Genomic DNA, 27608 nt, shown 5'->3' with positions numbered 1-27608 from the left:
ATGCAGGTTTCTCAAGAGGCAGGTCAGGTGGTCTGGTATTCCCATCTCTTTCAGAATTTTCCACAGTTTATTGTGATCCATACAGTCAAAGGCTTTGGCATAGTCAATAAAGCATAAATAGATGTTTTTCTGGAACTCTCTTGCTTTTTCGATGATCCAGCAGATATTGGCAATTTGATCTCTGGTTCCTCTGCCTTCTCTAAAACAAGCTTGAACATCTGGAAGTTCGTGGTTCATGTATTGCTGAAGCCTGGCTTGGAGAATTTTAAGCATCACTTTACTAGAGTGTGAGATGAGTGCAGTTGTGCGGTAGTTTGAACATTCTTTGGCATTGCCTTTCTTTGGGATTGTAATGAAAACTGACCTTTTCCAGTCCTGTGGCCACTGCTGAGTTTTCCAAATTTGCTGGCATATTTCCAAATTTGCTGGCTAAAACAAACAATGTGTTTGTTTTATCATCCCAGTGATATCAGTGAAACTAACCTTGAGTGCCATATCATTTTGATTTTTATTCTAGTCAGTTAGTAGTTCCCCCCCCCCCATTTTCCCTGTTGCTTGCAGCGTTTGATTTTCACACTTACTTTGTATAGCGTGCATGTGTGCCAACTTGCTTTAGTCGTGTCTGACTCTTCTCGACCCCGTGGACTATAGCCCACCAGGTTGCCACGTCCATGGGATTCTCCAGGCAAGAATACTGGAGTGGGTTGCCATGCCCTCCTCTACGGGATCTTCCCGACCCAGGGATCAAATCCATGTCCCTTATGTCTCCTGCATTGGCAGGGGGTTCTTTATCACTAGCGCCACCTGAAGCCCAACTTTGTACAGAAAGAATTACAAAAATGTTTATGTCCTTTGACCCCTAATACAATGATCCTGATGCCCTCTTTTTCATCGTCAGCATTTTGTGACACCCCCTTTTCTATACTGAAATGAAGTCATGGGTAATATCTATCTAGAGATATGATTTCAAGAATTCAAGACAATACTTCAAAGAAGCAAAAGGAATGTGAAATAAGAATAACTATATAGGAAGACACAGGCTTCCCTGGTAGCTCAGAATCTGCCTACAATGCAGGAGACCCCGGTTTGATTCCTAGGTAAGGAAGATCTGCTGGAGAAGGGATAGGCTACCCACTCCAGTATTCTTTGGCTTTGCTGCTGGCTCCACTGGTAAAGAATCCACCTGCAATGCAGGAGACCTGAGTTCAATCCCTGGATTGGGAAGATCCCCTGGAGAAGGGAATGGCTATCCACTCCAGTATTCTGGCCTGGAGAATTCCATTGACTATACAGTCCATGGGGTCACAAAGAGTCAGACACGACTAAGCGACTTTCAAATATATTTATAGTAAGACATGGGCTTCCCAGGTGGTTCAGTGGGTAAAGAATCCATCTGCAATGCAGGAGAGTTGGGTTCACCTGGAGAAGGGAATGGCAACCCATTCCAGTATTCTTGCCTGAAAAATCCCATGGACAGAGTAGCCTGGTGGACTACAGTCCATGAGATGGCAGAGAGTCTGACACCGCTGAGCACAAAAGTTTGCTGGAAGCCACTGGACCTTATCTTGCTGCAGCGGTTAAAAACACTCTGGTGTTTGTTACATTGTTTGTTCTATTTTTCACAAATGGCTGACAAATGATTTATACTGTGTGCAGGTTGTGGTTCGGGAACTGCTGGCTCAATACACCAAGCAGTATGAAGAAAGACCGGTCTCCAGCTTGCTCCGAAACTGGGCGGAATCGGGGAGTGACAGGCTGAGAACCAGGTGTGTGATCACTCAGGCTGCCAGCATCCTTGACCTGGAGTCTTATTCTTGAGCCTGACTATACAGAGCCTTGTACAATTCACACTTTTTTAAATGTAAAATATTGATATATAATAGATAATCAACGAGGACCTAGTGAATAGCACAGGGAACTCTGCTCAATGCTCTGTAATAACCTAGATGGGAAAAGAATCTGGAAAAGAATAGATATAACTAAACCACTTTGCTGTACACCTGAAAAGAAGACAACATTGTGCATCAATTACGTGCATGTTTGCTCAGTCGTGTCTGACTCTGCAACAGCGTGGAATGTCGCCCACCAGGCTCCTCTGTCCATGGAGTTTCCCAGTCCAGAATACTGGAGTGGGTTGCCATTCCTGCTCCAGGGGATATTCCCAACCCATGGATTGAACCCATATCTTCTGTGTTTAAAAAAATACTGGTATATGGAAACATATATATGAATATGTAATTTCAATACTCATGTACCCAGAATCCAACTTAAGGACCAGAAGACTGCTAATTCTGCTCCTCCTACATGTGTTCCTTCTTTTTAGCATGTCCACTGTGGCAAGGACTTTGCAGGTTTTTGTTATTTCCATATCACAGATGAGGAAACAGGCACAGAGGTTAAGTATTTTGCCCAAGATTATGTGCCAGTGGGTGACAGAGCTAAAATTTGAATCCAGATAGTTGGGCTCCAGGATCCATGCTTTGGGTTGTTTTCACTGATTTTTCATATTATCTATAAGCTTGATAAATAAGGTGTAAATGTGTGTGGTATTCTGTAGCTTCCTGTTTTTACTCAATACTTTCTTAGGTTCATCCAAGTTATTATGTATGGCTGAAGAGCTTCTGTCTCTGCTCGTAATATTTCATCATGTGTCTGTGCTACAAGTTACTTATGCCTTCTAATCTCCAGTATCAGTGGATATTTGTGTTGTATTTTTGATATCTTGCACAACACTCTTATGAAAAATCTTGTACATGTTTTCTGGGGAACGTGGGCAAGAATTTCTACAGGGCTTTCAAATTTAGTTGCCATGACTAAGAGTGAGAAATAGGTTTTACGTCACCATGGACACCCACACACCCATAGAGTTCCTCCCCACCACAGACACACATGAAACAAACATGCCGTGAAACAATGCTCTTCCTATTACTCGTAATGTCCTCTGGTGTTTTTTAATTTTGTTTTTTGAAAATACTGATCTCAATCATTTAAACTGATTTCATGTGCTGTTTTAGCGATTTTCAATCTGTTGCCCGAAAAAAACACTCCTTAATAGCGTATATCACCCAGGTGTGAAATTGCTGTGTTGTGGTATGCCAGTGTTGAACTTTACTAGATCATGCCGATTTATTTTTCAAAGTGACTGCATACATTTTTTTATCCCCACCAACAGCTTGTGTCTTATAAAACCAACACTTAGCATTGTCAGATTTAATTTTTGTCAGTATAAGAAAAAGATCTCTCACTGTGGCTTTTTAAAAATTTTATTTTATTTTTAAGTGGAGAGTAATTACTTGACAGTATTGTGATGGTTTCTGCCATACATCAGCATGAATCAGCCACAGGTATATATATGGTACCTCCCTCTTAAACCGCCCCCCCCCCCGACCCTCCTCCCCATCCCACCCCTCTAGGGTGTCACAGAGCACCAGCTTTGGATTCCCTGTGTCCTGCAGCAAACTCCCACTGGCTGTATACTTTACATCTGGTAATGTGTGTGTTTCAATGCTACTCTCTCAAATCATCCCACCTTCTTTCTCCCTGACTGTGTGCAAGTCTGTTCTCTCTGTCTCGTCTTGGCTGCTGCCCTGTAGATACGTTCATCAGTGCCATCCTTCTAGATTCCGTATATATATATATGGGTTAATATACAATATCTGTCTTTCTCTTTCTGACTTACTTCAGAGTATGTTAGGCTCTAGGTTTGTCCACCTCATTAGAATCTAGTCAGATATTTACTTTTATTTCTTTATTTGGCTTCACCAGGTCTTAGTTGAAGCATGCAGAATCTTTAGTTGGGGCATTTGGGATCTAGTTCCCTGGCTCAGGATTGAACCCGAGGCCTTTGCATTGAGAGCACAGAGTCTTAGCCACTGGGGAAGTCCCTCACTATGGCTTTAAAATTGCATTTTTCTTATTATTATTATAGTTGAGCATGTGTTCACATTCTCTTTACCATTTGTATTTCTTCTTATGCAAAATGCTTGTCATGCATTTTGTCAGTTTTTCTGTTTTTGTTTTATTTGGTCTTAGTCAGTGTTGATTTTTAGATGTTACAGCTGTCTTCTCCAAGTTTGTGGCTTATCTTAGGTTTTCTTTATGATGTCTTTGAGTAACATAAATTCTTCAATTGCAGTTGAATTTTCAATATTTTCTTTTATATCCCACACTTCCTGTATCTTGTCTACTTTGTGATTGTGAAATATATATGTTTTAATATTATTGAAAGTTTGAGAATTTCACTTTTCACCTTGAATTCTTGAATCCATTAGAAATTTCCGTCTGTGGTGTGTGGAAGGGATTTAATTTCATTTTTTTTCTCCTGTGGGGATTGTCAGTTTTTCCAGACCCATTTTCTGAATTCACTGCCTTTCCCTAGTGATCTAGAATGCCCCCGCTGGCATTTATTAAACTTTTATGTATGTGGAAGTCCATTTGTTCCCAGTCTGCCTGTGTGTTCTTTTTTAAGTTGGTTAGTGAGTTTGGCTGCTCCGGGTCTCACTGCAGCATGCAGGATCTTTTTGGTTGCGAGTGCAGACTCTTAGTTGTGGCACGCGGGATCTAGTTCTCTGACCAGGGGTCCGATCCAGGCCCCCTGCATTGAGAGCGTGGAGTCACAGCCGCTAGACCACCAGGGAAGTCCCTGTTTGTATATTCTGAATCTGACAAAACACTGTCTCAATTCCACTAGATTTATAACCGTGTAATAGTATTATGTGGCACATATTACATATGATACTATTATATCTAAAATATAATTGAGAATTGTGGCAGCTATTCTGGGTCTTTTGTACATCCTTACAAGTGTAAGAGTAAGTTTGTCAAGTTCCTCCAAAAAAAAAGAAAGTAAGTAAAGACGGTGCATACAGCAAAAGGACAAATATTATACAGTTGCACTTATATGTGGTATTATCTACAGTAGTCAAGTTCATAGAGACAGAAAGTAGAATAGTGGGACTTCCCTGTGGTCCGGTGGTTAAGACCTTCCGATACAGGGGGTGAGGGTTTGCTCTCTAGTTGGGGAGCTAAGACCCCACCTGCCTAGCAACCATAAAATCCAAACATAAAACAGAAGCAATATTGTAATAAATTCAATGAAGACTTTCAAAAAGGACCCACATTAAGGGAAAAAAATCTTAAAAAAGAAGAAAGTAGAATAGTGGTTACCAGGGGCTAGTAGGAGGAGGAAATGGGAGATAGTGTTCACTGGCTGCAGAATTTCAGTTTGGGAAAATGAAAAAGATTTGAAGGTGAGTAATAGTAATGGTTGCATGATAATGTGAATGTACTTAATGCCGCTGAACTATACCCTTAAAAATGGCTAAGGTGGCAGATTTTATTTTATGCTTATTTTACCACAATTTTTAAGAAATCTACTGGAATTTTCTTTAGAAGTTTATTAAATCTATAGATTTGCAGAAAAATTGACATGCTTGTAAAACTGAACTTCCTCTCAAATATTTTAATCTCCCAAGTGTCTTCCAGAGTTATATATATGTATGTGTGTGTGTGTGTGTGTGTGTGTGTGTGTATTCTTTCAAACATAGTACAACTTTGGACAGATTTATTACTGGGTACTTTATAATTTTGTTGTTGCCATAAAAAGAACATTTTTAAATTATGTTTTTTTGTTCTTGATTTACTATACACACAGTTGACTTTTGTATATAAACCTGACCATAAAATATGTCATTTAAATGTGCTGATAGATTCTTTGCATTTCCATAGACAGTCATACCATCTGCAAATAGTATATTTTATTCCTTCTTTTCCAGTTATTGCTTCTTTTATTTGTTTTTGTGAGAAGGTGTTCTAGTCCTGATTTTCAAAAGAATTAGTTTGATATTTCACTATTAAGAATGCATTTGCTAAAGTTTTTGATAGGCATACTTTACCTCCTAAGGAAGCTCCATTTACTGTTGTTTTTAACGTTTATATCATTATTTGATGATGAATTTTATGCAAATGATTTTTTGTCTATTAAATTATCTTATGTTATTTCTCCTTAACATGTTTTGGTAAATAACACTTGTGTGCTTAAGAAACACTCAGTGTTGACATACTGTATTATTATTTTTATATTTTCCTGGGTTTGACTTGTTAGTATTATTTTTAGGGTTTTTGTGTACTTCTTAGCTTATTGTTTTCCTTTCTCGTACTTCCCTGATTGGATTTATATCAAGTTTTCCTGGTCACAGAAGTTATTTTGGAAGTAGTTTCTTATTCTGTAGAAGAATCTGAAAAGTTATTTGAAAACTATCTGGGTTTGGGTAATATTTAAACAACTGATTCAATTAGTTTAATGGTTTTAAGACCATTTAGGCTTTCTCTTCTGCCAGTTTTGGTAAATGATGTTTTTCTAGGAATTTATCTGCTTGATTCCAGATCTACTGGTATAAGGTTTATCATGTTGCTGTTGTTTAGTCTGTCAGTCACGTCCGACTCTTTGCAATCACATGGACTGTAGCCCGCCATGCTCCTCTGTCCATAGGGTGGTCTGGGCAAGAATCCTGGGGGAAGTTGCCATTTCCTTCTCCAATAAGGTTTATCATACTGCTCTCTAATTATCCTTTTAACTTCTGCTAGATCGATAGTTCAGTTTAGTTCAGTTCAGTTGCTCAGTCGTGTCTGACTCTTTGCAACCCCATGGACTGCAGCATGCCAGACCTCCCTGTCCATCACCAACTCCTGGAGCTTACTCAAACTCATGTCCATTGAGTTGGTGATGCCATCCAACCATCTCATCCTCTGTCATCCCCTTCTCCCACCTTCACTCTTTCCCAGCATCAGGGTCTTTTTCAAATGAGTCAGTTCTTCACATGAGGTGGCTAAAGTATTGGAGTTTCAGCTTCAGCATCAATCCTTCCAAGGAACACCCAGGACTGATCTCCTTCAGGATGGACTGGTTGGATATCTTGCAGTCCAAGGGACTCTCAAGAGTCTTCTCCAACACCACAGTTCAAAAGCATTAGTTCTTCTGCGCTCAGCTTTCTTCATAGTCCAGCTCTCATATCCATACATGACTACTGGAAAAACCATAGCCTTGACTAGACAGACCTTTGTGGACAAAGTAATGTCTCTGCTTTTTAATATGCTGTCTAGGTTGGTCATAACTTTCCTTCCAAGGAGCAAGCATCTTTTAATTTCATGGCTGCAATCACCATCTGCAGTGATTTTGGAGCCCCCCAAAATAAAGTCTGTCACTGTTTCCATTATTTCCCCATCTATTTGCCATGAAGTGTTGGGGCCAAATGCCATGATCTTAGTTTTCTGAATGTTGAGTTTTAAGCCAGCTTTTTCACTCTCCTCTTTCACTTTCATCAAGAGGCTCTTTATTTATTTTTTTTTTCCCATTTTTATTAGTTGGAGGCTAATTACTTTACAGCATTGCAGTGGTTTTTGTCATACATTGAATTAGCAATGGATTTACATGTATTCCCCATCCCGGTCCCCCCTCCCACCTCCCTCTCCACCCCATCCCTCTGGGTCCTCCCAGTGCACCAGGCCTGAGCACTTGTCTCATGCATCCAACCTGGGCTGGTGATCTGTTTCACCCTAGATATACATGTTTCGATGCTGTTCTCTTGAAACATCCCACCCCCGGGTTCTCCCATAGAGTCCACAAGTCTGTTCTATACATCTGAGTCTCTTTTTCTTTTTTTGCATATAGGGTTATCGTTACCATCTTTCTAAATTCCATATATATGTGTTAGTATACTGTAATGGTCTTTATCTTTCTGGCTTACTTCGCTCTGTATAATGGGCTCCAGTTTCACCCATCTCATTAGAACTGATTCAAATGAATTCTTTTTAACGGCTGAGTAATATTCCATGGTGTATATGTACCACAGCTTCCTCATCCATTCGTCTGCTGATGGGCATCTAGGTTGCTTCCATGTCCTGGCAATTATAAACAGTGCTGCGATGAACATCGGGGTGCACGAGTCTCTTTCAGATCTGGTTTCCTTGGTGTATATGCCTAGAAGTGGTATTGCTGGGTCATATGGCAGTTCTATTTCCAGTTTTTTAAGAAATCTCCACACTGTTTTCCATAGCGGCTGTACTAGTTTGCATTCCCACCAACAGTGTAAGAGGGTTCCCTTTTCTCCACACCCTCTCCAGCATTTATTGCTTGTAGACTTTTGGATAGCAGCCATCCTGACTGGCGTGTAATGGTACCTCATTGTGGTTTTGATTTGCATTTCTTTGATAATGATCTGTAGTTAGGTCCCAGTTTTCATTCCTAAAATTATTTCTTGTGTTTTTTTTCTTTCCTTTATTGTTATTGTTTAATCTCACCAGATGTTTGTCTAATTTATTATTTTTTTCAAATGACCATCTTTTCCCTTTGTTGATCCTCTGTCATACCTCTGCTTTTACTTCATTGATTCATGCTCATAAGTGTATTATCTTCTTTGTTCTACTTCTGAGGAGCTTATTGTGCTTTTTTTGTGTGTGTATTTTTTAAATTATCATTTTTATTTGGAGGAAGACTTTGGTCTTCATAGCCCAAATGAACTAATTTTCAAGCAACTATTAATTAAAAAGTATAATCTTACAATCCTGATGAGAGACATGGGAAGCACAATAAATAGATTGTATGGGACTTTTTGGGCTTTCCAGGTGGTGCTAGTGGTAAAGAATCCACCTGCCAATGCAGGAGATGTAAGAGACTTGTGTTCAATCCTGGAGGAGGTCATGGAAACCCACTCCATTATTCTTGCCTGGAGAATCCTATGGATAGATGAGCCTGGCAGGCTACAGCCATGGGGTCGCAAAGAGTCAGATAGTACTGAAGCAACTTAGCAGGCAGGCACACACGCCTGAGACTTTTCCCACTGGTTGGCATGAATCTGTCCCTTTTCTCTTGTTTTGTAAGCTACTGCTCACATTCCTGTTTATTCAAACTGTAGGCTGTCTTAAAGCTGGAAGTAGCAGCTCCCATATCCAAAGATTGTTTCACTTAAATCTCCCTCTGTTTGGGGTGTTTTTTAAAATCTTTTAATTTTATATAATTTTATTTGATTTTATTTCAATTTGTACACTCTACAAAGCTAGTAAGTCTTTTTTAACATTTCTATGGGCTTCCCAGTTGATGCTAGTGGTAAAGAATCTACCTGCCAGTGCAGGAGATGCAGGTTTGATCTCTGGGTCAGGAAGATGCCCTGGAGGAGGAAATGGCAACCCACTCCAGTATTCTTGCCTGGAGAATCCCATGGACAGAGGAGCCTGGTGGGCTATAGCCCATGGGGCCACAAAGTCAGACATGACTGCAGCTGAGAACACAGCCCTGAATGGGCATTTTATAGGGCTGATGGTTTCCCTCACAATTTATTAGCTGGAAAATTTACAACATATAAGAAGTTGAAAGAACAGTACAATTCCCATCAGAACCAGTTCCATCCATTCAGGAAACAAGTTCTCCAACTACTTACATACCATCTGCCCCTCCATTTCTCTTCCAGATAGCAGAGCAGGGCTGTTTCCATCATTTCAAAAGAAAAACAGATTCTCACCCATATGCAAATCTATATTCCTAGCAAATCTTCCAAGATAGACTTGAGATGTGCCAAAGGCAGTATTCCAAGTGTAAATGTTTGGAAAGTTCTAGTCCATTTATTTTTGTCTCAGTTGTTAACCTCCAAAACAGTACACTCCTTTCTCCCACACATCCAGGTTTTACTGATTCAGTCTGGCTGCATTTTTCTCCTTATGTCCCCAAACCTCACTCACTCTCATTTTTATGTATATTAAGAAAAGCCTTTGTCATCCGACACATCTCCATGCACATTCATTGTATTGGGCACTTCTTCAGGTGTTGACGATGCAGCAGTGACCTTGGGTTCTCAGCTTTCATGCAGGTAAAGCAGTTGGATGGCAGTCATACTGACAACTCACAAGAGAAGTGAGCAGATGGGAACACGAGGAAATCCCTGAAATCCCTCCAAGTAGGCGACCATTTGCATGCACTCCCAGAGGCTACCCTTCATTTGGGCTGCGGGAGGAGTCAGTCATGGCACTGGAAAGACTCCATGAGACTAGGTGAGGAGGGCAGGGCTCGGCGCTGACTGGGGCTGAACCTCACCTGCAAGCAGCTCCGTTCCGCCCTTTCTTGTGCCAGTGAGTGCTGCCTCTTCCCCTCCCCTGCGGGGCATCCACTGGAGCCCTCACCACTCTCACCGACCCACGGACCCCTACTCACCGCTCTCACCGACCCACGGACCCCTAGGCAGGTGTGGAGGTGGAGGAAAAGCAAGTTTCCACACTGTACTCGAATGTTGTGTCATTTATATTATGAACATTTTCAGATACTCAGGAGAATTGAAATAATTTTAGGGAACATTCATATACCCACCATAGAATCAACTCGTAACATGTGACTGTGCTGACTATGCCACATATATATCCATGTATCAAGCCCTCAATCCATCCTTCAGTTCACCTTTTTTTCCTCTGATGCATTTCAAAGTAAACTACAGACATTAGCATACTTCTAAATAATTTGGAATGGACATTATTAACTAAATTTCAATATTTGGTGACAGTTTTTTCTGCTTAGGCAGAAGTTACATGGGGCGTCCTTGGTGGCTCAGCAGTAAAAAATCTGCCTGCAGTGCAGGAGACCTGGGTGCAATCCCTGGGTCAGGAAGGTCCCCTGGAGAAAGGAATGGCTGCCCACTCAGTATTCTTGCCTGGAAAATTCCATGGACAGAGGAGCCTGGTGGGCTACAGTCCATGGGGTCACACAGAGCTGGACACGACTGAGCAACTAACACTTTCATTTTTACACTTTCATACTAAGGTTTGTTTTCCATTCTGTTTAAAATTTTTTTTCAAACTTCTATGTTGAGGGATAATTAGCAAAAACTGTGTATACATGTGAGCTGTGGGTTTGTCATATATGTAGCCTTTGTTATGTTGAGGTTTGTTCCCTCTATACCCACTTTGTTGAGAGTTTTTATCATAATTTTGAATTTTGTCAGAAGCCTTTTTTGCATCTGCTGAGATGATCAGATGATTTTTATTCTTCAGTTTGTTACTGTGGTGAATCACACTGATTTGTGGATGTTGAACCATCCTTGCATTCCTAGGATAAATCCCACTTGATCATGGTGTATGATCTTTTTGGTGTATTGTTTTGTTTGGTTTTGTTAATATTTTATTGAGGATTTTTGGATCTATGTTCATCAGTCTATAATTTTCTTTTTGTGTGTGATATCTTTATTGGCTTTGGTATCAGGCTAATTCTGGCATTCTAGAATGAGTTCAGAAGTTTTCTTTTTTCTTTAATTTTTTTGGGATAGTTTGAGAAAGATAGGTGTTACTTCTGCAGATGTTTGGTAGAATTCATGCATGAGGCCATCTGGCCCTGGACTTTTACTTATTGGGAAATCTTTTTTTAATGATTCAATTTTATTGCAAGTAATTACTTGGCTCATATTTTGTATTTCTTCTTCATTTGGTCTTCAAAGATGATATGTTTCTAGGAACTTATTTATTTTGTCTGGGTTGTCAGTTTTATTGGTGTATAATTGTTCATATTATTTTCCTTTCTCTTGACAGAGAGACACCTGGGATGTTAATTTTTCACTCCTCTGAGTAGAACTTCTGTGACTACATTTGTATACAAGTGTTTTCATGAATTAGTTTTATTTTTCTAAGGCAAATAGTAAGAATGGAATGGCTGAGTCATAGGTTATGTGTGTTTAGTTTATGAGGAACGGAGAACTTTTTCCACCTGGGAAGCCCATTTATAATAGCTGTAAATGGAGTATAACCTTTAAAAATTGTGAAGCATTATACTGGATAACTGTAATATATAATATTGTACATCAACTATACTTCAATTAAAATATATCTTTTAGGGGTTTCCCTGGTGGTCCAATGGTCATTACTCTGTGCTGCCAATGCAGGAGGCAAGGGTTCAATCCCTGATTGGAGAACTAAGATCCCACATGTCGTGAGGTGTGGCCAAAATGAAAGGCTAAATTAAAAAACAAAAGATTTAAAAAATACTAAGTGGAAAAATCAGTAAACCAAATTATTTTTTTAATAAACTTATTTATTTTAATTGGAGGCTAATTACTTTGCAGTATTGTAGTGGTTTTGTCATACATTGACATGAACCTGCCATGGGTGTACATGTGTCCCCATCCTGAACCCCCCCCCACCTCCCTCCCCATCCCATCCCTCAGGGTCTTCCCAGGGCACCAGCCCCGAGCACCCTGTATCACGCATGGAACCTGGACTGGCGATCTGTTTCACATATGATAATATACATGTTTTAATGCTATTCTCCCAAATCATCCCACCCTCACTCTCTCCCACAGAGTCCAAAAGACTGTTCTATACATCTGTGTCTCTTTTGCTGTCTCACATATATAGGGTTATCATTACCATCTTTCTAAATTCCATATATATGCGTTAGTATACTGTATTGGTGTTTTCCTTTCTGGCTTACTTCACTCTGTATAATAGGCTCCAGTTTCATCCATCTTATCTTTACATCAAAAGGATGACCACATAGAATAACCTGATCCAGGCATTCATTGACAAAATTACTAATAAAAGGCACAAAATACAGCAAGTGAGAGATCAAGGAGATAATTATGTGTACTCACACTCTCTATTGGGAAGTAATTCTTTTTGAAAAAACAAATCCCATCTATTTCTTTCAAATTGAAATACTCTGGTGATGACAAAATAATAATGATGGTCACTGTGCTTTTTTTTTTTTTTCCCCCAGTTTCCTGGCATTTAACATGGACACAGTTAGTAATCTCACCTTTCTGTTGAAAGCAGTGCACTTTCGTGAAAGGATTCTTCAGCGGGGTTTGGTGGCCCGAATTTATTATAAGGTAAAGATACACTGTGTTATATTACTATTTTTCCTTTTGACATGTGCGTAAGGCATATTCTTGCTGGTGAAAGTGTTAGTCCCTCAGTCGGGTCCGACTCTTTGTGACCCAGTGGACTGTGGCCCGCCAGACTCCTCTGTCCATGGGATTTCCCAGGCAAGAATACTGGAGCGGGGAGCAATTCCCTTCTCCTCCAAGGGATCTTCCCCTTCCTGCAAAATGTAGTAGAGGATGAGTCAGCAAGTCAGGCACAACTGAAGTGACTTAGCACACATGCAGCAATAATTACAAGCTTCTGGAAAGGGCTAGAATTTCTATAAGCTATTTTTCATGATGGCATTGCTTACTGTGGAGGCCCTGATGCTACTGATGAACTGTGTCATCTTTAGAATGGGAGTTGATGAGTGGAGGGATTTTTAACCCTTACTGAAACTGAAGCATCATTGTCTGTCTGTAATAACGAATACATTATTTTCAGGGGGGAGGGGGAAAGTGCATCAGGCACATGTGGAAATTAACCATTGGGTTCGCCTGAGATGCACTCTATTTCCTACTAAAGTGCCCATGATGTTCTGAAAAAACATAAAACCTTGCATCAGTGTTGATAGAAATCTAGAGGTAGTTTCTACCAAGTGTGGTGCCAGTGGAGTTACTGGAGGAAACCCCTACCCCCACCCCAGCAATATCTGTTTCATCTCCTAATTCCAACATGGAATAGACAAGAAGACCCTAAGAGAAGGCTTTATCTACTTTCTGCACAGACTCAGAGACTCAGGACTACCATAGCCTGAAATCAGACCTCTGCTCTCCCTCTGCAAAGGAATTAGGTTCCAAGAGGACCAGAACTGGTTCCCATGAAACTTCCCCCACAGCTTCAGTTCATCTCTTTTAACATGAATACCAAGATCACATCTCCCAGGACGACATCACCAAGGACAGCACAGAGTGGGAGGAGGATGCATGCCCCATTGGGGGATGGGTATTCTCTCAGGAAGTGCTCTTCAGCAGAGGAGCCCTGGAGCAGAAGTGGTCCAGATCCACTCGGGGAACAAGCCAGACTGATGAGCGCCCACTGGGAGCTGGACCAACTTTGTGCAAATTGGTCCATCCTCCAGGTGTCAAGGGCATGTTCAGGTGGGTTTAAGTCACTCCACATTCCCTGTCCTTATCAAACATGGTGCCAGCCAAAATAAGAGGAGGATGCCATCAAGACACTCTAGAGGCACTCGTGAGCAGAACAATGGAGAAAATGTAACCTGTGAATGAGCTTTCCAAGACTGTAGAAGTAGAGGATAAAGATCACGAGATGATAATCAACAGAGTGAAAACAGTCAAAATGCAACCTACAGAGAAGAAATATTCCTGAAAGTGCTGGAACAAAGGAGCAGATATGATAATCAACACAGAAGAAAAGTATTTTCCCTAGTGTAAAAAAAAAAATAAAAATTTTAGTGGGAAAAAATACCCATACCTGAGGATAGCTTGCAGTTCTATAGTGAAGAGAATATCATTTAAGCAACCAGACAGAAAATAATAGTTTATCAACAAATTAAAAAAAGACAAGACTAGCTTCAATTCTTATTCACCAGCTCCAAATGGACTAAGGTTTCCTCCTAGAAAGAGGAAACCTCATGATCTAAGCGTACCATTCCAAGCCAGATTTAATCCATGAGTATTATATGCAGAGTACATCATGAGAAATGCTGGGCTGGAAGAAGCACAAGCTGGAATCAAGATTGCCGGGAGAAATAGCAATAACCTCAGATATGCAGATGACACCACCCTTATGGCAGAAAGTGAAGAAGAATTAAAGAGCCTCTTGATGAAAGTGAAAGAGGAGAGTGAAAAAGTTGACTTAAAGCTCAACATTCAGAAAACTAAGATCATGGCATCCGTCCCATCACTTCATGGCAAATAGACGGGGAAACAGTGACTGACTATTTTTCTGGGCTCCAAAATCACTGCAGATGGTGATTGCAGCCATGAAATTAAAAAATGCTTACTCCTTGGAAGGAAAGTTATGACCAACCTAGATAGCATATTAAAAAGCAGAGACATTACTTTGTCAACAAAGGTCTGTCTAGTCAAGGCTATGGTTTTTCCAGTAGTCATGTATGGATGTGAGAGTTGGACTGTGAAGAAAGCTGAGCACCGAAGAATTGATGCTTTTGAACTGTGGTGCTGGAGAAGACTCTTGAGAGTCCCTTGGACTGCAAGGAGATCCAACCAGTCCATCCTAAAGGAGATCAGTCCTGGGTGTTCATTGGAAGGACTGATGCTAAAGCTGAAACTCCAATACTTTGGCCACCTGATGCAAACAATGTTGTAAAGCAATTATCCTCCAATTAGAAAATTTAAAACATTTTAAGGATCTATAAAACAATTGGTGGTCCCTGTGGATCAGCCAACTATTAATTATGTGTTTTGAAATAGTTAAACAAAGTTGGATAGTTTTATATATTTTATTTTATCATTAACAGAGTTAAATAAACAACATAGTTGTTGTTGTTTAGTCGCTAAGTCATGTCCATCTCTTTTGTGATGCTGTGGACCTTGGCCTGCCCAGCTCTTCTGACCATGGGTTTCCCAGGCAGGAGAGCAGACTGGAACGGGTTGCTGTCTTCTTCTCCAGGGGACCTTGCTGAGCCAAGGATTGAGCCCATGTCTCCTGCATTTCCTGCATGGTCAGGTGGATTCCTTACCACTGACCCACCTTAATTTTCCTCAACGCACATTTTATTTTGGAGACCCTTGGCCCACACACATTAGACAGTCCGTCTCCCTCTTAGTCCGGGATGAGTGCTGAGAGCTCGTAGTTCACAGTCAGAGTTAGGGAGTCGAGACCCCGGGTTCTCCCAAAAAGACCTGCCGGTGCGGGGGACCCAAAGCTGGTGCTCTGTCACAACCTAGAGGGGCGGGGTGCGGAGGCACATGGAGGGGACGTACCTATGGCCGATTCATGCTGATGTGTCAGTATTGTTAAGTGATTTTGCTCTAATTAAAAAAAAGGGAGACCTACCATCTGATCGTTTCTTTCCTTCCTTGGTGCAGCCAGAATTTAACTCCGAATGGGCCCAGGCAATGTCCTTCTGTGCTCTGGTAACCTTGGAGGGAGCCTAACTCCAGAGCTCCCCTTGGAAGCCCCACTCCTCCAGTTTTCTAAAATCACCTTGCAAGCGTTGTTCATCGAGGTCACTGCATCATTTGCCCGTTAGTGGGGCAGGGAGAAGACAATAAACTTGTCACCTTGAGAATAGTTTATTAAGGGCTTCTTCCATTCTGTGGGCTCCCCTGCTGGCTCAGCTGGTAAAGAGTCTGCCTGCAGTGCAGGAGACCCAGGATCAATCCCTGGTTGGGAAGAGCCTCTGGAGGAGGGCATGGCGACCCACTCCAGTGTTCTCGCCTGGAGAATCCCATGGACAGAGGAGCCTGGTGGGCTACAGTCCGTGGGGTCGCAAAGAGTCAGAATCGACTGAACGACCAACACTTTCAGTCATTTCATAAAAGAAAAATCTAAAGGAGACAAATGCATACCCTCAGTGATCAATATGTATAACAGATGACTGCTGAATTTCATATGTTTATAAGAAAAACTGGGCAGGTAGAGGGATGGTAGTTCAGGCGGGATGAGACTCCTCCTGGTTAACCAGCGGGTTAGTCCTTCTGTCGTCACCTGTAAGACTCCTTTGCTGCACTGGGGCAGTTTTTCCATTTCAGAGGGTGTGGAAATCAGCTAGGGATGAGTGATTTTAAAAGTCTCATTTATGATGCCCTCCTTCCCACTGCAAGGCTGAGTCAAAAGGAAAAGAGAAGTGGTTGGTATCAACAAGTAAAGACCATGAATCATCCTCAAAATCCAGGGGCTGTCATCTAAGTTGGGAACAACTACCCTAAGTTATTTTTCCTTATTTGGAATTTGAGATTTTGTTGGAAAAGAGTTAGTGGGGGTTTGAAATAAGGTTTCGGGTGATGTAACTTTGTAGAGCTTTCTGTATTTTTCATTCATTTATTTATTCAGCTGCGCCAGGTCTCCGTTGCAGCGCACGGGGCCTTTAGTTGCAGCATATGAACTGTTAGTTGTGGCATGTGGCATCTCGTTCCTTGACCAGGGATGGAACCCGGGCCCCCTGCATTGGGAGCATGGAGTCTTCGTCAGCGGACTACCCGGGGGGTCCCTAGAGCTTTCTGACGTCACCTACAGTTTTTATTGTTGTGGTTGGTGCAACCTGACTGCTCTGTGTGTGTGTGACTTTAACTTCTTTAGATCTTCAAAATATAACAAAATCATAGTGCCACTGAAGGCTATCTTTCTAATAGGTGATGCCAACTATTTGTTATACTTTTAGACTAACAGGTTCTTTGCCCAGGTCACCTGGTTGGCGTTTAGAACCTTGTCTGAGTTTCTGTCTGTGGAAAATGCAAGCTGTCCCTGTCGGTGATTGGATGGCACCTGCATGGCGTCTGCTGGAGGTCAAGCTGGCACGGTCTCCTCAGTCACAGGTCTTCCGGAACTTCGTCCAGTGTTAGTCGCTTAGTCATGTCTGACTGTTTGCCACCCCATATGGACTCTATAGCCCGCCAGGCTCCTCTGTCCATGGAATTCTCCAGGCAAGAATACTGGAGAGGGTTGCCATGCCCTCCTCCAGGGGATCTTCTCAGCCCAGGGACCAAACCACGTCTCCTGCATTGGCAGGTGGGTTCTTTGTTGGCAGGTGGGTTCTTCGTTGGCAGGCGGGCTCAGTGATATCTGATAAATCAGGGAGGATCCAGTGATAGCTGATAAATCAGAGAGGAGCTGGAAAATACCACTGTCACCAAAAAAGTAAAGTGTTACTCACTCAGCTGTGTCTAACTCTTTGTGATCCTATGGACTTGTAGCCACCACGGTCTTCTGTCCATTAGATTTCCCAGACAAGAATTCTGAAGTGGGTTGCCATGACCTTCTCCAGTGGGTCTTCCCCACCCAGGGGTCAAACCCAGGTCTCCCGCATGGCAGACAGATTCTTTGCCATCGGAGTCACCATGGTTGCTGAACCCAGAAAGAAAATCTGATCTTTGCTTGTACTTCCCTGGGAGTTTCAGAGCAGAGACAGGAAATAGAGAGTGACAGCCGCTGGGTTCTGTTTGTTACCATTTTAAAAGCCAACGGGCAGCCTGAAGAGCAGATGTTTTACGAAAAATCTCATGGTACAGAAATGCCGAGAGCTTTGTTCCAGAGGCAGATCATCAAAGGCAGGAAACAGGATTAGAAACTAAATTTCCTGAGTCACTGGTCTGCGTTGATCTTGCGTCTTCTAACTCCTGGGGTTTAGTTGGGCTGGGAGGATGCGCCAGAGACCAGGGCCAGCTGACGGACAGTCTTTGTGTCCTTGAGCACTGGGTACTGCCTGGGCAATAGTCACCTTGTACAAAAGTGAGGCTCCTCTGCTGACTGGGGCTGAAATTCCTTTAATGGGGAACGCGTTCCCACTTCTCAGTGAGAGGTAAGGCTTACACCCCTGCAACTCTCGAGAGAGGGAAAGCGTGACTGACTTCCATGGCACAGTAAGCTGAACATGGTGCTGAAGAGGGCAGATGCTGGTCTGAGAGCCCGGAGTGGGCAGACAGGAAGACCTGAGGCTGCCTGTGCCTGCCTCCTGTGAAGACTGGCACTTCCGTCTTGGTTGTTTCTGGTCACAGGAAACTCTTCTGCTCTGTGATACTTTCCTTTCTCTTGTTCTGTGCGTGTGTGCCTGCGTGCTCAGTCACATCTGACCCTGTGATCTCATGGACTGCAGCCCACCAGGCTCCCCGTCCGTGGGATTCTCTGGGCAAGAATACTGGAGTGGGTTGCCATTTCCTTCTCCAGGGGATATTCCGTACCCACAGATCAAATGTCTCTTAGGTCTCCTGCATCGTCAGGCAGGTTCTTCACCTCTGGCACCACCTGGGAAGCCCCCAGTGATGTTTACTAGTGGGGACATTCAATTTCCCTCATTCTGGCTACGTTCCTTTATTAGAAAGAAGAGCTGTCCCTTTTCCACCAATTATTTATTTATTCAATTCATTATTATTTATATCAGTTCAGATTAATGGATATTCTATATTTGGGCTACATCCAATTCTAACATATTTTATTTTCTTGCTCATATTGTTTCCGCTTTGGCCATTGAAAGCTCCTTTCACGTTAGCTAGCCCAAATGTCTGTTTGTTATATCCCCATGATTTTTTTTAGCACTTCTGTACTTTGGGTACCACAAAATGTCATAGGCTCATCTTTCATTTTCTCTGCCCACCCTGTAATCAACCATTTCTCCAAGAGTCCCTGGTCCTTGTATTGGAGAATAGCATTTAAAACCAGTATCTGGTTGCTGAGTATGCTAATTTGCTACTGGAATGTAACTATTTCTAGGCTTGTTCTGAGCTAGAAAATAGATATAGGTTTACTTGCACCTTCTCACACAGATTTGTATGTACTTACATTAGAAACCACGAGTTTTTACTGGTAGTTCTGATTCCAATCCCAAACCACAAGCCTTCCCTCTTTCCTATTTGTAATGTCTTTCTCTGAGAAAGTGAGAAATCTGGCTTTGACTGTCTACTATGTTTATTTATTTGATCTTCCCTAGTATACACATTAAGTAGTTTCAGAATTGCTAGTCCCGTCTCTCTGTGAGAAACACATTTACAACTAGAACACAGTATTTCTTTGTGAATGTAGCTTACAGTACCTAAAAAAGTAGTATTTCCCAAATTTACTTCAATATGTTTTTTTCCTTCTCCTTCAGTGAGATTATGTTATTTATTTGCAACACAGCTGTTAATAGTAAATCACTACATGTAACAAGATACAAACTCAATATCCAAAATAAATGTACTTTTATACACTATCAATAAATAATTAGAAGACACAATGTAAAATTAAATTAAATTTACAACATCATTAGAAAACATGAAATTCTTGGGAATATACTTTGCAACAAAAATTCAAGTAGTGCAAGATCTATACATAGAAAACTATAAAGCATTGCAGAAGGTAATTAAAGGGAACTTAAATGGGTAGAACAGTACATCGTATCTGTGCATGGAAAGACCCAGCATCGCTGTGATGCTCATTCTCCTTAAATGGGTCTGTAGATCTGACTCCATCTCAATCAGATTTGCAGCGGCAGACATTTTTGTAGAAACTCACAAGAGGATTTGGCGATTCATATGGAAATACAAATACTCTGAAATCGCCAAAATGACTGAAGAGTTGAAGAGCTGTGGAGGCCGTGTGGCACCTGGTTTCAGAGTTTACGTCTGTGCTGCGGTTACCCAGACAGTGTGGATTTGGCATAATGACGAACACGCAGGTCAATGGATCAGTATAAAGTCCAGAAAACTGACTCACAAATATATGTTCACTTGATTTTTTCAAAGGTACAAAGGGAATTAAATGATGAAAAAAAATCTCAACAAATTGTTTGACAAACAGCTAAATATTCAAATGGAAAAAATCGATTCCTCATATAACACAGAAAAATTAACTTGAAATTGACCATAGACTTAAAGTGGAAACTTAAAACTTTCAGAAGAAAACATGGGACTCTTTCTTTGGAGTTGGTGCAGACTAAGATTTTTTAGTGAAAAAGATAAAAAGCACTAACATTCAATTAAATATTGACCAGATTTAAAAATTTTAAATTAAAAAAAATTGCTCTCCAAAAGACATCAGTAAGAAAGCAAAAAGACAAGCCATAACCTTGGAAAAATTATTTGCAACACATGTATCTGACAAAAGACTTTTATCCAAAATAAAGACCTTCTCTAACCCAGTAACAAAAAGGTACAATCTAAGAAAAATTACACAAGAGACTTGAAAGACATTTCAAAAAAGAAGATAAAAGAATGGTAATGAGCACATGAAACTTTGCTCAGTCTTATTAGTCATCAGGGAAATTGAAATTAAAACCACAGTGAAATACCACGACACACCCACTGCAGTGTGTTAAGCTAAAAGGGTGTAAGTCAATCATGGTGACAGTATAGAGCAAGGGGAACTTTGATCATTGCTGTAAAATAGTGATAACTGATCTGAGAAACAATTTGGCAATTCCTTATAAAGTTAAATACACAGCTACCCTACAACCAGCATTTTCCCCCCTAGGTTTTTATGTAAATACCAAGAGAAATGAAATTCTGCTCACAGAAAGACTTTTACAAGAATGTTTATAGCATCTGTATCAATAATAGCCCCAAACTGGAAACAACCCAAATGTTCATCTGCATGAAATTAGGTAAACTAATTGTAATATCTTCATACCACAGAATTGTATCCAGCAATAAAAGGGATAAACTACTGTTATATGCAGCCACGTAAGTGAATTTTACAGATGTTATGTGTACTGAAAGAAGCCTGGAAAGAAGTTAATAATGTATGATTCCATTTATATGACATTCATTCAGGAAGGGGTGAAATTAGTTAGTGGTGGTCTGTGGATGAGAGAGTGAGAGGGTGTGGTATGGGCTGGGAAGCGAGTATAGTAGAGGGTTTGGGAAATTTCTTTATCTTGGTGTGGATGGTTACATGGGTACATACACATAAAGAAGTCATCAAGCTGTCAACTTAAGATTGATGCATCTGACTGCATGCTTTTTATGCTTCAATTAAAATATGTAAAGATACAACCTAAGTGGCACCTCACAGCGGTTAGGTTGCTTGCATTGCAGGCACTCTTCATCTTTTCTTATATGAAATTGGAAACTCAGAACTTTCCAAGATTCAGCCACTGAATCTTGATACACTAATTGTGAAAAAGAAGAAATGGCAAATGGCAGAAACATTCACCAAGTGTCAGTTCTGTGCTGGAGAGTTTTCAGTGGCATACCAAAACACAGTTGTGGGCGCCCAGACCAGCCAGCAGCATGGGATCCAGAGCATGGTGACAGATGACAAGGGAGGTCTGGGCAAGGTTAAAGGAACCTGGCAGGAGGTGAGCTATTGAGGGTTGGCCCCGAAGTCAGGCCATGTACCCTAAAGATTCTGAACCTTCTATTAGAGATCTTGACATCTGAAAGTCTGGGCCATGGGAAGCAGGTCCCTGGCCAAGGTGGCAGGAAAGGCTCGGGCATGGACAGTGGGGCAAATCATCCAGACAGGGCACGGGACAAGACAGAGCTTAGTCTGAGAGACATGCAGATTCACGGGTACATGTAGCAAACTCAGGACTCACGGTTGAAGAGCATAGCATACAAAGGACATTTTTCTAGTTTATGGAATGCTATTTACTGGTGAGTTTGACTTGGTGTAAATGACTGAATACTGAACAACAGTTTCTTTTTTGGAGTCTCTCCTGTTATTTTTCCTCCAGTTTCATTGGATGTAATTGACATAGAACACTGTGTAACTTTTAGGTGTACCATGTGATGATTCATATATGTTGTGTACTGATTAGCACACTACTGTTAGTTAACACTCATCAGCTCACAGTTACATTTTTGGTAGAGAGTGAGACTTTGAAGATCTACTTTCTAGCACCTTATATGTGTATACTATAATATTGTTAGCTGTAGTCACCATGCCATACTTTATTTAGGTCACGAGACATTTTTCCCCTTGACCAACATGTGTCAATTTCTCCCACCCCCAACCCCTGATAGCCACCATTCTATTCCCTCTCTGTGACTTCATCTTTTTAATTTTATTTATCTAAAGATTTTTTCTTTTATGTGGACCATTTTTAGTCTTTATTGAATTTGTTACAATATTGCTTCTCTTTTATGTATTGGTTTTTTGGCTATGAGGCATGTGGGATCTTAGTTCGCCAACCAGGGATCAAACCTGCCCGGCCATCTCCCCCACCCCACCCCCGGATTGGAAGATGAAGTCTTAACCACTGGACTGCCAGGGAAGGCCCAACTTCAGCTTTTTTAGATTCTGCATATAAATGAGATTGTAAAGTATTTGTCTTTCTATGCGTGACTTATTTTACTTATCATAATGACCTCAGAGTCTATCTATGTGGTTGCAAATGGCAGGATTTCCTTTCTTCTCATGCTGAATGGCTATTTCAATGTGTGTGTGTGTGTGTGTGTGTGTGTGTATGTGTGTGTATGAATACTTAGATTCCTTCCATATCTTGGCTTGTGTAAATATGTTTCAATGACCATAGGAGTGCAGATATCCCTTCAAGATAGTGATTTCATTTCCTTCGGATAAATACCCAGAAGTAGTATTGTTGGATCTATATGGTAGTTCCATTTTAAATTTTTTAGAAACCGCCATACTATTTTCCATGGTGGCGTGTCCCAATTTACATCGCCACCAACAGTACACAAGGATTCCCTTTTCTTCACATCTTCATCAACACTTTTTACCTCTTGTTTTCTGATTAGCCATTCTAAAAGGTATGAGGTGATAGTTCACAGTGGTTTCAATTTTTTTTCTGTTTTCTGTACATTTATTTATTTATTTTTTTCATTTATTTTTATTAGTTGGAGGCTAATTACTTCACAACATTGTGGTGGGTTTTGTCATACATTGACATGAATCAGCCATGGATTTACATGTATTCCCCATCCCGATCCCCCCTCCCACCTCCCTCTCCACCCGATTCCTCTGGGTCTTCCCAGTGCACCAGGCCCGAGCACTTGTCTCATGCATCCCACCTGGGCTGGTGATCTGTTTCACTTTATATTTCCCTGATGATTACTGATGTTGAGCATTCTTTCAAGTACCAAGCAGATTGGGATGAACACACCTAGACTCCCACGTGTGAAGCAGATAGCCAGCAGGAAGCCGCCGTATAGCACAGGGCGCTCAGCTCAATGCTGTGACGACGCAGAGGCGGGACGGGGTGGGGTGGCAGGCAGACCGAAGAGGGAGGGGATGTGTGTGTACCATAAGCTGACTCACGTCGTTGTCCAGCAGAAACTGCAGTGGGGTGATTGCATCGGTGGAGTGACTGCAGTGGTGGGTCCTCACTGCGGGGAGCCTTGTACACCCTGAGTATGGGGTCTAGAACCTTCTACCTTCCCTGCAAGTGGCCGGAGCACATTGGTGTCAGGAAGATCATTCTGGACTCAGTGATGAGAGGGGGGCCCCTTGGAAGGCCACAGAAACTGTCACCCCAGAAAAGTTGGGATCTAGTCTGAGCTAGGAGGGGTGGCAGAGGGCTGCAGTCCTTTGGGTCACACAGAGTTGGACATGACAAGCAACATAGCATGCACGGCAGTGAGCGTGAGGGGCGGGGTTGAGACTTGGGCCAGTTTAATGGAGAGAACGCAGCAGGTGGAGTCAGGAGCGCCCCCAGGGCTTCTGGGGGAGACTCGATGTCACTGGTGGCCACTGAGGCACAGAGCCCTGTGGAGTCCAAACTGCAGTGGGTTTGTGCTCTTGCCCCCCCATCTCTTGTTCCCTGTGTTCACCCTAGACCCCCACGGGTGAGTCCTCTGTGTGCCGCACCCCCGGCCTTTCCCACACAGTCCCAAGAACGCCTCCTTCAGCTGTCTTATGGGCCAAGCACCAGGTGAGCTGCTGCGGAGAATCAGGAAACAAAGATCCCGAGGGCTGATTTCTTTCCCACATTAAATGTGCATTATTCTGCCTTATGACAGCTTTAGGCAGTCACTAAGGGCAGTCAGGTTCCATAACATCGTCTTCAGCTAAATGCAAAGATCGTGTTCTTGAAACAAGATCTTTCTAGCTGATGGTACTCCAAATGCACACTTCAGTGCCTGTAAAATCTATTTATGGTCTCCTGATTTCCACCCCCTACCCCTACCTCTATTGCTCCTCCACTGGAACAGTTAGAAGCAATTTCAAGAGGAGGACACTGCTAAGAAAGGAGGAAGGCATCACCCATCTGTTTATTGACATATCCGTTATTGGAAATGATCAAGATCAATTTCAGGGGCTTGTATTCAAACGTATGCTAAATGACCAAAGAAGCTGTATCATCTGATATTCGTTTTCTGTTCTGAAAGACTCAGTAATAAAACGCAGACTCTTCGTTTGACACAAAAAGGGAAAAGGAGGAGAAATTGGGAAGTAATGTATTCAATTATAGGAGCCCTTTGCCAAGAGCCTATTGATTTCATCTTCTAACAATTTCAGCCAAGCCTTAGTGGTGAAAAGATTCAGAAACAGGTCAGATCAAGCACATGTGTCCCCCCTGCCCCATACCCTCTCCTGGACAAAAATAGTCAGGTTTTCGCTAGGAAAGGGCTCTGTCTTGGGGACCTGTTCGTACTTCCAGGACCCAGACCAGAGCTTGGAAGGCAGCACCAGTGAGAGAAGAGCCTGCGGAGAACCCCAAAGCTGCAGTCTCCATAACTGTCCTGCAGTGAGAAGCCTCACCTGGAGCCCCACACGTCTTGGTTGCCTATACTCCTCTCTACGAAATTTCCTCCTGCTTTTTCTGTGCCCTCTGCATCCAGCTGTATCCCAGCCCTTCACCTGGAATCCACCTCTACTCCCAGCACCTGTCTGTGAGAGGGGAGTCTTTCATTGCCTACTGGCCCTGCCCACTCTGCTGGGTACCAGGCAGGTCTCAGTCCTGCTCTACGCAGAGCAGTGTGACAAGAAGGGCTCCAGTGGATGGATGTGCAAGCTTGGTGGAGACCAGAAGGTGCACATTGGGACCACGACGTGGAGGGGAGCTCTCGGGAGAAACTCGGAGGGAGCAGTTGGTGGGGAAGGCAGAGAGAAGGGTACACACACCACTCTGAAGTAGGCAAAGGCATGTGTTTTGAGATTGGATGGTTCCGGATGGAGAGGAGCCATGTGCACATGCACATCCACAGGCGTCTTTGCAGGCAAGCTAGCGTTACTTTGCCAACAAAGGTCCGTCTAGTCAAAGATATGGTTTTTCCAGTAGTCATGCATGGATCTGAGAGTTGGACTATAAAGAAAGCTGAGCGCTGAAGAATTGATGCTTTTGAACTGTGGTGTTGGAGAAGACTCTTGAGAGTCCCTTGGACAGCAAGGAGATCCAACCAGTCCATCCTAAAGGAAATCAGTCCTGAATATTCATTGGAAGGACTGATGCTGAAACTGAAACTCCAATACTTTGGCCACCTGATGCGAAGAGCTGACACATTTGAAAAGATCCTGATACTGGGAAAGATTTAAGGTGAAAGGAGAAGGGGACAACAGAGGATGAGATGGCTGGATGGCATCACTGGCTCAATGGACATGAGTTTGAGTAAGCTCCGGGAGCTGGTGATGGACATGGAGGCCTGACATGCTGCAGTTCATGGGGTCATGGATACCAGGCAGGTCCAAAGAGTTGGACACGACTGAGCGAAACTGAACTGAACTGAACGGAGAACCTGCTCCCTGTGCGGCTGAAGAGGATGCTGTCTCTGTTGCTGTGGCCCAGGCTGCCTGGAAGGCAGGCGCCTGTGTGAACAGTGAGGGTAGGGAGGGTGGGGGCAGGTCTGCAGTCACACAGCTGTGCTGAACAAGCTTTGTTGACAGTGGGGCACGAGGTGTGCCCTGGCCGAATGATAAATCTGCGTTCCAGGTCTAGAGCCCATTACTGGACTTTCCTGGGACTCACTGTAAAACCCAGGGCCAGCACCACGGGGCACATGAGTGTGCTGGGAAGATCCGAGATGCTGGGCCTCTATGTGGCATCACACTAGCCATCATTTTCATGGTGTGTTCCTCTGGGAATCCTAGCCTTGCACCCCCTCGGCTCATATCCTGAGAGGAGGGCTCCTCCACCCACCTTGGTCTTGCGCTGCAGCCACCTGCCAACTCTGAGGGAAGGGAGTGAGGTTCTGGTGCCCAACTGGTGCCTGGCAAGGGTCTCTGGGATGGGACGGGTGGTCGAGCGGAGGGCCCTGGGTTCAAACTCTGACCCAAGCTCTGAGATCATCATGAATTCCACAACTAGCCCCTCCCTTGGGGTCCCCAAAGCCAAGACACAGCCTTCTCTAGGACATCTGGAGGATATTTACAAGCAGGATCAGTGGACATAAGGGTGCCCTCCTGTGTCCCTCCTCATCTATCATTTCTTTTTGCATGGGTAGCAAGATCTTGGATGAGATGTATTTATTGGCTCTCCTGGAATTGTAGCTCCGGTTCAAAGCTTAGGGTAATGGTATAAAGAATCCCATATTCCCAATTCAGGAAGCCACCAGTGAGCTGACAGCTGGTGGACCCAGTCACCCTGCTTTCTTTGAGCTGCTGGTGGCAGACAAACCAGCACCTGCCCATTGATGCAAGAAGAGAGTGGTGGCTTTGGGAGAGAGCAGAGTTCAGGGAGAGGCTGGTGGTGGCCAGGAGAGGGGTCCTCTCTCCAAAGCCACACAGAGGACACCAAGCTTAATATGGAAGCAAGCCTAAAGAGAAAAGGAAGAAATAAGGTAGTGGGCAAACACATAAGAGAAGAAAGAAAGAGGAGACAGGAGAAAAGACAGATGGAACAATGCAGGAAAAAAGACAGAAGTGCAGACATAGAAACAGGAGAGGAGAGGAGAGGAAGAAAACCAGAACAGAAACCCAGAGAAATAAAGAAAATACAGAAAGGCAGAAAGCTGCAGAAACATTAAAAATATATAGACAAGTGAAAAGTGGTGAAGTCAGTTTGCAAAAAGAGAGAAAGAGGGACTTTCCTGGTGGCCCAGTGGCTGAGAATACACCTTCCAATCCAGGGGACGTGGGTTCAGTCCCAAGGAGAGGAACTAAAATCACGCATGCCATGGGTAACTGAGACCCAGTGCAGCCAAATAGATAAATATTTTTTTTAAAAAAAGAGAGAAAGAAAGAAGAACTCATCTTGA

The 27608-nt window shown here is 42.6% G+C and overlaps 1 protein-coding gene across 2 annotated transcripts in view; it reads left to right on the top strand.

The window, feature by feature from the left end:
* ACOXL (acyl-CoA oxidase like) overlaps positions 1 to 27608 on the top strand; it is a 319722-nt gene that overhangs the window by 214565 nt on the left and 77549 nt on the right. For both annotated transcript variants that reach the window (XM_070474015.1, XM_070474021.1), the window contains exons 13-14: positions 1657 to 1766; positions 12746 to 12857. In XM_070474015.1, the coding sequence (XP_070330116.1) occupies positions 1657 to 1766; positions 12746 to 12857 (222 nt within the window). The remainder of the gene's footprint in view (positions 1 to 1656; positions 1767 to 12745; positions 12858 to 27608) is intronic.

Source organism: Odocoileus virginianus, chromosome 2, assembly GCF_023699985.2.
Source record: "Odocoileus virginianus isolate 20LAN1187 ecotype Illinois chromosome 2, Ovbor_1.2, whole genome shotgun sequence".
NCBI lineage: Eukaryota > Metazoa > Chordata > Mammalia > Artiodactyla > Cervidae > Odocoileus > Odocoileus virginianus.
Note: the sequence above shows the minus strand (reverse complement) of the source record. Positions and strands in the feature narration are given on the sequence as shown.